This window comes from Anomaloglossus baeobatrachus, chromosome 1, assembly GCF_048569485.1.
Source record: "Anomaloglossus baeobatrachus isolate aAnoBae1 chromosome 1, aAnoBae1.hap1, whole genome shotgun sequence".
In the NCBI taxonomy this organism is placed as follows: Eukaryota; Metazoa; Chordata; class Amphibia; order Anura; family Aromobatidae; genus Anomaloglossus; species Anomaloglossus baeobatrachus.
In genome coordinates this window covers 220,116,091-220,129,889 of record NC_134353.1, presented here as the reverse complement: position 1 = coordinate 220,129,889, position 13,799 = coordinate 220,116,091, and the positions used below count along the sequence as shown (strand labels likewise).

The window sequence follows — 13,799 nt, the reverse complement described above, 5'->3', positions numbered from 1 at the left end:
ATTTTTTTCCTTGTAGATTTTGTTGCAGAAAAAATTTGAAGCGTGTAAAAAAAAAAAAAATTCTGCATTTTTTTTTTTTTTTTCCTGAATTTTCACATTTGAAAGCAATGGGGGGGGGGGACACATTTCCTGCTAGAACATGCATATTTGGGTGCAGATGGTCTGCAAATTGTGCACATAGCCTAAATGGGGGAAAAATGCATAAGGTTATGTTCACACAGGGCACCGTTAAGGCCCTGTGCGCACTAGAAAAAGGATTTTTCTCAAGAAATGTCTTGAGTCTGAAAGATTAGCGCACTTGCGTTCAAAAAATGCACCATTAACGCATGCGTTTTTACCGAGTTTTTGATGCTTTTTCCCGCAGGTTGGTCCCTGCATTTTTTTTTACTATTATCTATGGCAAAAAACACAGGTACCTGCAGAAAAGAAGTGACATGCGCATTCTGTTTCTCAAGAAATTCTGCAGAAAGATTGTTCTTGAGACAAAAATGCATTGTGCGCACAGCTATTTTTTTTTTCAAAGGTTTTGCTGGGGAATTTCTGCAGAAAGGTTACAACCATTTTCTCAAGAAATTTCTGCAGCAAAAAAAAAAAGCGGGTAAAAACGCAGTGTGCGCACAGGGCCTTAAGGGCCATTTACACGCTGCGACATCGCTAACGATATATCGTCAGGGTCATGGTGTTTGTGACGCACATCCGGCACCGTTAGCGACATCGCAGCGTGTGACAGGCTGGAGCGACCTTAAACGATCGCAAAAGAGACAAAAATCGTTGGTATATGAGAGGTCGTTCATTTACTAAAAATTGTTGTCTCGTACGTAGCGAGGTTGTTTGTCGTTCCTGCGGCAGCACACATCGCTATGTGTGACACCACAGGAGCGAGGAACATCTCCTACCTGCATCCACCGGCAATGAGGAAGGAAGGAGGTGGGCGCCATGTTCCGGCCGCTCATCTCCACCCCTCCTCTGCTATTGGACGGCTGTTTTGTGACATCGCTGTGACGCCGTACGCACCTCCCCCTTGAAGGGTGGATTGTTCGGCGGTCACAGCGACGTCGCAGAACAGGTATGTGCGCCTGACGCTGCCATAGCGATAATGTTCGCTACGGCAGCGATCACCACATATCGCACCAACGACGGGGGCGGGTGCTAACTCTCGCAACATCGCTAGCGATGTCGCAAGCGTGTAAAGCCCCCTTTTAATTTGAGATTTCTATTTTGCTGTCTACACTGTGCAACTTTTTTTTCGCTGCGTTTTTGAAGATGCAGCATGTCAATTCTTTTTGCGTTTTCCCAGTGTTTTTGAGCCCTTCCAGTCAATAGATTTGACTTAAACTCGTCAAAAACGCATGCATTTTTTTGATGCGTTTTTGCCTTGAGTGCGTTTTTTGTGCATTTTTTTGGGCCAAAAACACATCTTAAGATGCACTGTGTAAACATAGCCTTATTAGAATGGGTGAAAAACGCTGAAAGAATTGACATGTGGCAGATATGAAATTGCTTCAAATCTGCAAGGAAAAAATAAGCGGCCTGTGGATGAGATTTCAGAAATCTTTCACTTTTCATGTGTTTTTCCTTGCTTATTTTAATCAATAAAAGCACGGAAAAAGCATCTCAGCAAAGTCTATGAGAATCGTGACTTGCTATGCACACGTTGTTTTTTTTCTTACAGATTTTGTAGCTGACAAAAGAAGCAGCATGTGAATTGTTTCTCCGTTTCTATAATCCCCCGCAATGCTTTATCACTACAGTGGATTAGAGTGCAGTACTTCGACACACATTATGCATACAGCATGGTGTGTGAGGCTCTCCATAGCTCAGTAACCCGGCTTTGCTATGGAGAGGTGATTCCTTTCCCTGCTTTCTGATTACTACGATCGCACTGATCGCAGCATTCAGCGGGTTAAACTTCCGGGAGCGGCGCGGGTACCACTCCGGCCAGTGAAAGCCGGGTCCCAGCTGTAACATCAGCCGCACGCCTGGCAGGGATTCAGCGCCTGAACACCGCTATATCACCATACCTAAAAAAAAAAAGCAGAAAAAAGACACAAGTGAAAAAACACGCAAACGCAATACAAAATGCGTGTTGTTTCAGCTTCTTTTTTCCTATTTTTTTGTGCAGAAAAGATGTACATAAAAAGCAACGTGGGCACATAGCCTTAGGTGATTCTCGTCCAAAGAAACGCTCTTTTTCAACTCCTGTTTGGAAGACCTCGAATAACTTGTCACGATGCAGGTGGCCAGATATCTACACATGGCACATCATTTTTTAGGCTTACTTTTATAGATCTCTTCGGAAATTATTTGCTGGTTCAATGCTAAATGCTTCACAGTACAGAGATGTTATATATTGACCCATTCAGGGGTCCTTGTCACTAGAGGATCTACTGCGCGGTTGCTGGGTGGGTAATGTCTTGGACCTGGTGCTCTGGATGCTCCTGTGTTGTCCAATTTCACCACTTTTGGTTCCTAAATCTGTCCTATTGACTGAAAATCTATAGTAGTTTTTCCATAATATTTTTATATCCCTTTATGACATGGTTAAATGTTGCTATTCTCTTTATTCTTTTTAGATGCAAGTCTTGCTTTTTGGATCAAAATGGACAAGATTTTGGAAGGTTTAGTGACGTCTTCTCATCCTTTAAACCTGAAGAAAGTCATTGTCAAAAAGGTTGTTGAATCTGCTGAGAACTCCATCAATGAGGAACAATGCAAAGCTATGTTCACCTTGACCACCCGATTGGTATTGGAGGGTGAGGACTATTTTCAGAAGCAAGTCGGACACCAGGTTTTAGAAGCATATGCAAGATACCACCGTGCAGAATTTGAGAACTTTTTCAATAGAAACTTTGTCCTAACTCTCTTACAAGAAGGTTATGGGCCTTTAGATCGGAAGGATGTGGCCATTATTGACTACATTCACAGCGGACTCAGGTTGATCATGAGTTGTCCTTCAGTTCTGGACATCTTTGCTGTCCTCCAAGTGGAAGTTCTGAGGATAGTTTGTGAAAGGCCGGAGCCATTTTTGTGTGCAAGATTAAGTGAACTTCTGAGTGACTTTGTACAATGTGTCCCAAAAGGTAAAATGTCCATTTCCTTCTGTCAGCAGCTAGTTAGGACCATTGGACACTTCCAATGTATTTCAACACTGGAGAAGGAGCTACGGGAATATGTTTCTCAAGTCACCAAAGTTAGTAGCTTGCTACAGAATATCTGGAAGGCTGAGCCATGCACTTTACTGCCTTCCTTACAAGAAGTGTTTGCCATTATTTCTTCTACAGGTAAGGCAAGATATGCAAAATATATGATCTGATATGTAGACCTTTTTTGGACAGTTATCAAAATTTGCTGATGCGCATGTGTAAAGGCTTACACTTCAATGCTCCCAAGCAGTCAGACCTACTGGCAAGGTGCATTACAGACTCACCCTTGGTGGTTCTACCAGGCACAGTACAGACGTCCCATCTACTGTTGTGGACCGTTTGTATACTATGCCAGAAGGTCTGACCATGCAAGAAATAAAGTGTAGGTACACCTTACCCTTCGACTTACTTTAGGCTTCTTGCGCTCATGATTATACTTTTACCACTATCACAATACAAAAAATGAAACAAAGGACTAAGACCAAGTTGGAAGAGGACATTGTAGAGGAAGGCGTCAACTCCAGGATCCCGGTCTATCACTAGCAGCCTCATGAGGATTTTCTCATGACCGGTAAAATTTAGGGTTCGTACCGGACACCGCGTGTCCAAGTCTCAAACTCGAACACAGACTTTAAAAAAAAAAGTCAGAGTTTGAGTACTCTTTGTATGCTAATAAAGATTGTTGGAAGGTTGCAGCCTTTATAGCACAGAACTTTGGGCCTCTATTGACTTATATGGGACTGGCAGACAAGGGTCAAGTTATGATCAAGTCCGGGTCCCGAACCAAACTTTTAACTTAAGTCCAGCCAAACCCAGCGGACCCGAACTTCCACAGGTCCGCTCATCTCTAGTAAACACCTTTTAAATACGTTTTTGCTGCCTAATCTGAGAGCAGCAAAATGTACAGACAGAGACTGATTCCAGCGATGTATCACTTATTGGGCTGCTTGCTATAATTTTGATCTCTTATAGGTGAATATCACTAGTGGACTAGAAAAAATGCTGCAATGTAGTTCACCATATTCACTCATTCTGTATAAACCCACGCACACCACTGACTGGCAGCTTTCTACCTATGTACACAAAAAGCTACCAATCAGTGGTATGGGCGGTTTTATACTGAGCTCAGCATTCAGAAAACTAGTAGATTTGCAGTAGATAAAATGAGCATTTTATTAAAATTACAGCCAGCAGCCCAGTAAGTGACACATTGCTGGAATCAGGGTCTTTGACTCTACATTAAAGTCCTCTCGGGTTGGGTACAAAAAAACAGGTGACAGAATCCCTTTAAAGGGCTTTGCCACTACTCTGACAACCCCTTCTCATAATTTATGTTTTCCTCAAGTAAAATGACACCTACACACAATTATGGTGCCTGCACCATTCCAACAGTACCGTCACTGCCTCTCCCGGGGATTGCGTGACATAACCATCTGAGTAGTGGAAAAACGTTTTAAATATAAAGAAGCCTTATTACTAGGTCACAAGTAGACCGCTTTTGCTGTTATTCTATTCTCACTGTCCCCCCTGAGCATTCCATTTTTTTTTTGTTTTTTTTATTTTTTAATCTCTCATATGGTTCAGAGATTTAAGCCTTATTATTTACTGCTAATTTTTATGGTAGTTACCAAGGGGGTGGTTCAGAAAAAAATCTTTGAGCAGTGTGTCTTTAGGTTGCTCTACCCTGTGTTATCAGTGTTAGGCTATGTGCGCACGTTGCGTATTTGCATGCAGTTACGCTGCGATCTGCACCGCAGCGTAACTGCATGCGTCCTGCGTTCCCAGCATAATCTATGGAGATTGTGCAGGAGCCGTGCACACGTGGCGTCTTAGAGCGCAGCGCTTCGGCTGCTGCCCGAAGCACGCGTTCTAAGAAGTGACATGTCACTTATTCCGTGCGCTCTGCATGCAGCCCCCGCCCTGTCTATGGGAGGGGCTGCACTCAGAGCGCATGGAATTGGCTTTTTTTTTTTCATTACGGACTCTTTCTGCAGCGATTTGAAGCTCACGTGTGCTGTTCAAATCACTGCAGAAATTTCTGCAGGGACAGAACGCAACGTGCGCACATAGCCTAAGACATGACTGATACTTTGCTCTCTTAATCACAGCTTTTCAATTAGATCAGAGCTGACACAGTACAGCAAAGTGAAGTTTGTCTCAGTACAAACACAAAAGCACATTTGCAGTTGTCAGCTCTGCTGTACTTCCCTCCCCCCCCCACACTTTCTGCACCGTGAATGGACAACCGCAACTCCTGCCCTATTAGTTCTAATCTAACGGTAGAGCTGTGTGTGATTGTTAGAACAGGCCATTGGTCATTACATGTCTCACACCGTTAACGCCGCCTTTAATTGAAATTAGGCTCTGGAGATTCTCAGGGAAATCAGTGTCCATAGATCTTAAAGGGAACCTGTCACCAGTTTTTTGCCCTATAAGCTGCGGCCACCACCAGTGGTATATAAGAGCCCAGGCCGCCATGTACAACATAAAAAACACTTTATAATACTCACCTAAACCAGTGGATATGGGTCAAATGTGCGTCTTCCGGTGCCGGCGCTGCCTCTTTCGGTCATCTTTGTTGCCGCCTCTCATCCTTCTGAAGCCGCGGTGCATGATGCGTCCGACGTCATACACACTCGCCGGCATTCAGGTCCTGAGCAGGGCAGATCAAAGTATTGTTGTGTACTTGCGCGGGACCGGTGATTGTGTATGACATAGACGCGTCATGCACCCAGGCTTCAGAAGCAGGACGAAGATGGCCGAAAGAAGAGGCGCCGGCATCGGAGGATGAAGACGCCCATATGACCCAACTCTACCGCAGTGACCGTTTAGGTGAGTATTATAAAGTGATTTTTACGTTCTACACAGCGACCTGGGCTTTTATATATATACCATGTTAGAATGCTGTATATAAGAGCTCACTGGTGGTGGTCGCAGCTTATAGGCCCCAAATCTGGTGACAGGTTCCCTTTAACAGCTCATTAACATATAAAAAATGGATTTCTCAGGAATAAGATCTTGAATTGCAGATAACAAGGTATTATTTTCTTCAACTTTCTATGTACTTAGCAGAGTGCATCCTAGTAACATTCCTTTTAAAAAGAAAACCAAAGAATACTTAGGAGAGCAGTAGGAATAAAAAAGAGCCCAAACTGTCCACTTATGTCTTTGTTACCGGAGTCGTCTGTTCTTGTCTGTACTCGTGGGCTCATGTTATGTTGCCTGTGAAGATGATGTCGTTATTGTTGGCACCTGTCTTGCTCATGTTCTTTGTTCTTTGCTGTCTGTAGAGCTTTGTTGTCCTCACACTGTTGCTTAATGTGTTTCTATTTGGGCATGTTTCTTTGCAGATGCTTCCTTTGAGCCATCTGTTGCCTTGGCCAGCCTGGTACAGCATATTCCTTTACAGATGATTACTGTCCTCATCAGAAGTTTGACCACGGATCCTAATGTAAAGGATGCAAGCATGACCCAGGCCCTGTGCAGGTACAGCACATCAGCTAGACTTATCAAGTAGATTGACTATAAATATTGAAAACGGTACAAATGTAGTATACAGACATTTTCCTCAATAGCCAACATGTATTCTGATATGCGACTAATACACGTGAGAAGAGCTTTGGTCACCACTGATTTTCAGAAGAAAATCTCCTTAGGGCTCTCTGCTACTTACTGATCAGGGGGTCCTGTTCTCGGAAATCTGATGGCACTTTCAGAGCAAAGGCCAGACTCATCTAATGTCCGGTTCAGTGATTCATAAAATCTGGCGGTATACGAGGGGCGATCCAAAAGTAATGATAATCAACAATAAACACAATGACTATATTAAAAAAAAATATATATTTTTCTACTTAGTCTCCTAACAAGTCTATACATTTAGTCCATCTCTTTTCTAAGCTTAGAATTCCCTTAGAAAAAAATTCTTGATCTTGACCCTCAAAAAAATCCCCAACAGCGGTTATCACGTCGCTATTGTCGTCAAATTTCTGGCCCTGGAGGTGTTCCTTGAGGCGAGGAAAGAGAAAGAAGTCACTGGGGGCTAGGTCTGGCGAATAGGGGGGTTCCACCAGTTCAAAGCCCGCTTCTTAAATGGTTGCCATGGCAACTGCAGCTTTGTGAGCCGGCGTGTTATCTTGGTGAAACAGCACTCCAGCCCGCAGTTTGCCGCGCCTTTTCTCCTTGATAGCCTCCCGCAATCTTCTTGTTTGTTCTGCGTAGTAGGAGCCCGTAATAGTGGCTCCCTTCTCCAAATAGTGCACCATAATAATTCCTTCAGCGTCCCAAAAAATGGACGCCATAACCTTCCCTGCTGAGCTTGACACTTTGAATTTCTTCAGCATCGGTTCGTCGGCTCGTTTCCATGTCATCGATTGTTGTTTATTTTCGTGATCAAAGTGGTGGATCCAGGTCTCGTCCATGGTCAAAAAACGGGACAAAAAATTCTCCTTGTCTGCTTGGAACTTTTCGAGATTTGCTATTGAAATGTCCACTCGTTTCTTCTTTTGCTCGTCGGTTAACATTTTTGGCACCCAACGCGCGGAGACCTTTCTCATATGCAATTCTTTTGCAAGGATTCTTTGAATACTGCCATATGAGATCCCTGTGACCTCAGCTACATGACTGATAGTCACTCTTCGATCTGCCAATACAACTTCTTCAACTTTTTTCACGTTTTCTTCATTGAGGGACGTGGATGGGCGTCCTTCACGATGTTCATCTTCCGTCGATGTTCTTCCCAGCTTAAATTCCTTGGCCCAGCGTGCAACTGTGGAATATGGAGGAGAAGAGTCCCCCAATGTTTCCACCAAGTCGCTGTGTATGTCTTTGGTAGTCGTTTTTTTTTCAAGCAGAGGTATTTGATGACAGCTCTGAGCTCGTTTTTTTCCATTTTGATGTTCTCTCCTCGGCAGTTCATATTCAAATGAATGTAGCTCCCGGGAATCGTGGCCTATTTAAGTGATTTTTTTTTTTTTTTTTTTTTCCTGGACTAGTGGGTACCTAAGAGAGAAGAAAACATTTTATTTAAATTTCTGTGACTATTGTTGCTATGACAGCCGGGGGTCAAATAAAGACCCTGGATCACATCTTGGTCATCTTTTGAAGCTCAGCCGTAGGGTGGGCTCCATAGGAGATCAAGATTTTCACTACATATTTATATTGCAATGCTGTGATATTGCAGCAGCATATAGTATAAGTGTAATATGGTAGAAGTCTCCTAAGGGGAATAAAAAATATAGAAAAAAGTTTTAAAAATAATGGAAATAAAGAAAAAAAAATTAAATACTTTTGGTATCGCCCCATTCATAAATGTCCAATCTATTAAAATATGGAATTACTTCAATCAATAAATGCCTTAAAAAGAAATGACACCAGCAGAATTGCATTTTTTGGTCAATTCACCTCTGAAAAAACCAAGCCTTCATTCTGACATGGACAATCATGGTTCTATGTCATTTGTACCGCACAATGAATGCTGTACAAATATCCAAAAAATAACGGTTACATTGATTTTTTTTTTAAAAAAAATAAATGGTGCCATTCAAAACTACAACTTGTCCTTCAAAAAACTAGCCCTCACGTGTCTATGCTGAACAAAGAATGAAAAAAATCATGAATTGTGATTAGGTGAGGAAAAAGCAAAACGTAAAAACTAAAAAAAAAAAATCCTTTTCCTTAAAGGGGTTGTGCACTACTAGGACAAACCCTTCTCATTCCACATTTTCACCAATTAAAATAATCAAGCTTTTACTCACCTCTAGTGGCACTGTCAATCCAACGGTGTCGGTGCTCACTCTCTCAGGTCTCACGTGAGGTTGTGGCTTCTCTCACCCGCCTTTGAACATATGAGTTAATCAACTGGAAGTGCAGTTTACACTCACTTCCTTATTCGTCTAAAGATGGGGTAGAGCGCCCCGGGTGAGCGAGCACAGACAACGTTGGAACAGCGCCACCACTGGAGGTGAGTATAAGCTTTAGGCCGGGGCCACACGGGGCACTACTGCGATGCTCGCATGACACTCAGCTCGCGCTGGCAGCACAGCAGTAGCCAAGTGTCATGCTAGTATCCCTGAGACTGAGGTCCGACTGTGCGAGCGGACCTCAGCTGTGGGGGGCGGCCCAGCTCTGAGGAGGGGCGGGCCAGCGCTGTGGAGGGGCGGGCCGGCACGGAGGAGGGGAGGGAGGGATTTATCTCCCTCTCTCCTCCATAGTCGGTTATTGCGATTCTCGCTCTGCACACGCGGTAGTGCAGTGCGATTTTTCTCTCACCCCATTCACTTGAATGGGTGCGAGAGAAACCAGGATCGCATTACAGTTGCAGCATGCTGCGATTGTTTTCTCGGTCCAATTAGGGCTGAGAACATAATCGCTCATGTGTGCTGACACACAGGCTAGAATTGGTCCGAGTGGAATGCGATGTTTTTTCGTACTCCACTTGCACTGATTTTCTCGCCGTGTGGCTTAGGCCTTACCATTTTAATTGGGGGAAAAGTGGAATGTGAAGGGGTTGTCCTAATAGTGGACAACCACCCCTTTTAATGTTTCTTTTCTCATTGTTATGTCGGGTTTTCGGCACACAAAATTTGAACCGTGCCAAAAAGCTTTGACTGTAAGTAAATGATGGTCGAAGGTCACCAATTAGGTATTCTCATGTGAATCAGAGACCGGATTCTAATTTTTCGTGAGGTTGTCAACCTTTAAAGGGAATCTGTCACCAGGTTTTAACCACCTAATCTGAGTGTAACATAATGTAGGGGCAGAGACCCTGATTGCAGCAATGTGTCACTTACTGGGCTGCTTAGTGTCATTTTGAAAAAAAATCACTCATTAATGAACCTGTAGATTATCATTAGAGGACTACTTGGCATGCGGTCAGGTAGTCCAGCTTATTTATGAGCTCTGTATAACTACTAGATCTGCAGCAGAGAAAACATTGAGTTTATCAAAATGACAGCAAACAGCTCAGTAAGTGACACATTGCTGGAATCAGGATCTCTGTCTCTACATTATCCTGCTCTCAAATGAGGTAGATGACACCTGGTGACAGATTCCCTTTAAAATATATATATATCTCTCTATGTTCAGATGTTTTTACTGTAAATAGGCAAAACTTAGTAAAATACTTTAGTGAGTCTAACAGACCCAGTCACTGGTACCGGCCGCTCCACTTCCAATTCTATGAGTTTCCTCTGTCTGATAGAGCTGGAAGTCACTTGGACACGACTAGGTTTTTGGCTCTGCTCACATGGTGTGCAGACGCGTTGCCCGAGTGCTACAGAAGCGTGTTCCCTTCCTCAGCCGCCTGATTACTGCATCCATCATTAGACAAATCCTCTAATTAGAGTTGCTGAATCCCTTGTGGCCAGAGTTCAGTGTTTGGAGCTCGCTGTCCCTTCTCTTTCAGGATGATTGACTGGCTTTCCTGGCCCCTAGCACAACATGTGGAGACCTGGGTGATTGCCCTGCTGAAGGGACTGGCGGCCGTCCAGAAGTTTACTATTCTCATCGATGTCACATTACTCAAAATTGAATTGGTATGTAAGTGGCTTCATCTGTGTCATCACAGCATTTATTAAAAAATATTAAAGGGATTGTCATCTACTAGAAATAGGGGTTACTAATGGGCAGCAGATCTCACACATCCTTCGTATGTCAGAGGAAAATCTGAGCGAAACAGACCATTAGCGGCCACTGATTGGCTGCAGTGCTCACGTGTCATAACAAGGTCATGCGAGCCTTGGGAGACCCTGCACAGGAGGTGAATATGAAGGTGTTATTTTTGTTTGACTCAGGGAACTAAAGTATTTGAGAAGGGGTTGTCCGAGTAATGGACAACTCCTATATAGAGTTTTGCTTCCCCATCTGATAGCAGCATGATGTAGGCAGAGACCCTGAATCCAAGAATGTATCACTTAGATTACTGGGTGCAGCTGATCTGACACAATGAAAGTTTTTTTAGATTTAGCCATATAGCAGAGCTGAAAAAGCTGTCCCCACCCAGACCAGGCTCTGTATATCCAAAGTCTATACAGCGAGCTGCCAATCACAGCAGCGGACGTGCCGGACTAGCTTACCTAGTCCGACAATTATAAGCTCCTAAAGCTAAAACAAACATTACAGGTTAGCAACAGCACTCAGTGTGATAAGACGCCTCAGTGAAATGTGACTATTAGCCCTTACAGCCTGCTGTCTTCAGATTACATAGCAAAAACCTGCTGACACAGTCCCTTTAATAATAATGCAACAGTAGAATGTACATAGAGGGCAGTGTTACACAAACATAAGTCTACCAGCTGAGCAGACGACTCACTGGTTATTAGTAGGTGTAATACTTAAAGCGTAGTTACTTTTTTTGTTTTATACATATCACAGTGCCACAGATCCCCTGCATTTGGTGGAAGTCCTGGTCCGGAGACCCCTATCAATACATCGCTCCTTGCACATGCTGTTGAGATACAGAACTCCAGTATATATGATAAGTTTTCTTCAGCGCTCTATTGGGAGACCCAGACGATTGGGGTATAGCTACTGCCCTCCGGAGGCCACACAAAGCACTACACTAAAAAGTGCAAGGCCCCTCCCCTTCTGGCTATACCCCCCCGTGATATCACGGGTTCTCCAGTTTTAGGTTTGTGTGCGAAGGAGGTCAGACATCCATGCATAGCTCCACAGATTTTAGTCAGCAGCAGCTGCTGACTATGTCGGATGGAAGAAAAGAGGGCCCATGTAGGGCCCCCAGCATGCTCCCTTCTCACCCGTGGATGGTGTTGTAAGGTTGAGGTACTTATTGCTAGTACAGAGGCCGGAGCCCACATGCTGTTTTCCTTCCCCATCCCCATGAGGGGCTCTGGGTGAAGTGGGATCTTACCGGTCTCCAGGCACAGAGACCGAGCTCCATCCACAGACCCAAAAGAACCTGCTGGATATGGAGCTGAGTATCGTCAGGGACAGGGCCCTGCTACATCAAGGTACTCTGTGTTCCCATGCACATCGCGCCCACACACACCAGCATTGCTGGGAGTGTTAGTGCGCCGGGGACAACAGCGCGGAGCGCTGGTGCTATTATTCACTGCAGCTTTGCTGAGTGAATTTATGTATTGAAAACGGCCGCGCCGGCCGCTGCTGGTTGTTTTTTACATTGTGGCGCGGCTGGGACTTGTGGTGCGCCGGGGGACTTCGGCGTCGGCCGTGCACATAGGACGGCCGCGCTTATTACTAGAGTCCCCGGCTTTGCGGCCTAGTTTTCGTTTCGTTCCCGCCCCAGCCCTGCCAGTCAGAGGAGGGGCGGGACGCTGTACAGTAGCTCAGCGCAGGGAGCTGGAGTCTGCTTTGCATTCTCCAGCCCCCTCTCACTGAACACAGTGAGACGCCGGGTTCCCGCTCTTGGCTGGGGCTCGCCCACGGCCCGCCCCTCTGCACAGGACGGGGAAGAGAAGCCGGCAGCCATTATGGTTTCCACTCTGGGAGAACGGAACCAGTCACAGGTTTTTGGGCGACCTCGCACCCGCTCTTGTGCGGGCGGTAAGCAACTGACACCACTAATGCTGAAGTGGGCTTTTGGGCTGTGTGCTGATATGCTATGCACTGTACTGTACTGTCGCTATTCTGGGCAACAGCAGCAAATAAGCAATGCTGCTGAGGCACAAGCTTTCAATGCTTCTTCGTTTGCATGTGCTGCAGTGTTTACTGTCAGATTGGGCAACAGCAGCAGTAGAGCAATTTGTGCTAAGGCACAAGCTTTCAATGCTGCTTCGCTTGCATGTGCTGCACGGTTTATTGTTATGATATACATTCACTGTATGTCGCTATTCTTGGCTAATGCGCCCAGATAAACAGACAAAAGCAGCAGTAGAGCAATGGTGCTACGGCACAAGTTTTCAATGCTGCTTGACTTGCATTGGCTGCAGTGTTTACTGTCATGCTTGTATGCTATACATTCACTGTATGTCGCTATCCTTGGCTAATGTTCCTGGATAAATAGATAACAGCAGCAGAAAGGCTAGGGTGCTAACGCGCAAGCTTTCAATGCTGCTTGGATTGCATGGGCTGCAGTGTTTACTGTCATGCTGTATGCTATACATTCACTGTATGTCGCTATCCTTGTCTCATGCTCCTAGATAAATAGACAACAGCAGCAGAAGAGCAAATGTGCCAAGCCACAAGTTTTCAATGCTGCGTGTACTACATGTGCTGAAGTGTTTATTTGTACTTCATGCTTGTATGACTATTCACTGTACGGTCGCTATCCTCGGCTAGGCTCTTAGATAGCTAGACAACAACAGCAGAAAAAGACAAGTTGCCAATGCACGGGCTTTCTATGCTGCTTGTACTGCATGTCATACGGTTTCAGGACCCCCAGTGCGTGCAATTGCTCAACCGGGGTCTCTGCTATATGTGGCCAAAGGAACCACCTGTGATCTCTGTCCAGAGACAGGGACGAAGTTGCAGTTTTTCCGCTGATATATTGTCTGTGACTATGACTGACATCTTACAGACTTTGCACCCCAAGCAGACCGTGGGCAATATGGTTGCAATGACCCTGGCCGCCCTGATCTGGAGCATCTCAAGGCGCCAGAGTGATTCCAGGCATCCCAGAGAGCAGGCATCCGACACGGTCGACAGTCCCAGATGGCCTAAGCGGGCTCGCTGGCATTAGCC

At 44.9% G+C, this 13,799-nt stretch overlaps 1 protein-coding gene across 1 annotated transcript in view; it reads left to right on the top strand.

The window, feature by feature from the left end:
- Positions 1–13,799, top strand: part of USP38 (ubiquitin specific peptidase 38) — an 85,051-nt gene that overhangs the window by 14,454 nt on the left and 56,798 nt on the right. Inside the window, exons 2-4 of the mRNA XM_075348191.1 lie at positions 2,574–3,281; positions 6,494–6,629; positions 10,546–10,675. Of these exons, the coding sequence (XP_075204306.1) occupies positions 2,574–3,281; positions 6,494–6,629; positions 10,546–10,675 (974 nt within the window). The remainder of the gene's footprint in view (positions 1–2,573; positions 3,282–6,493; positions 6,630–10,545; positions 10,676–13,799) is intronic.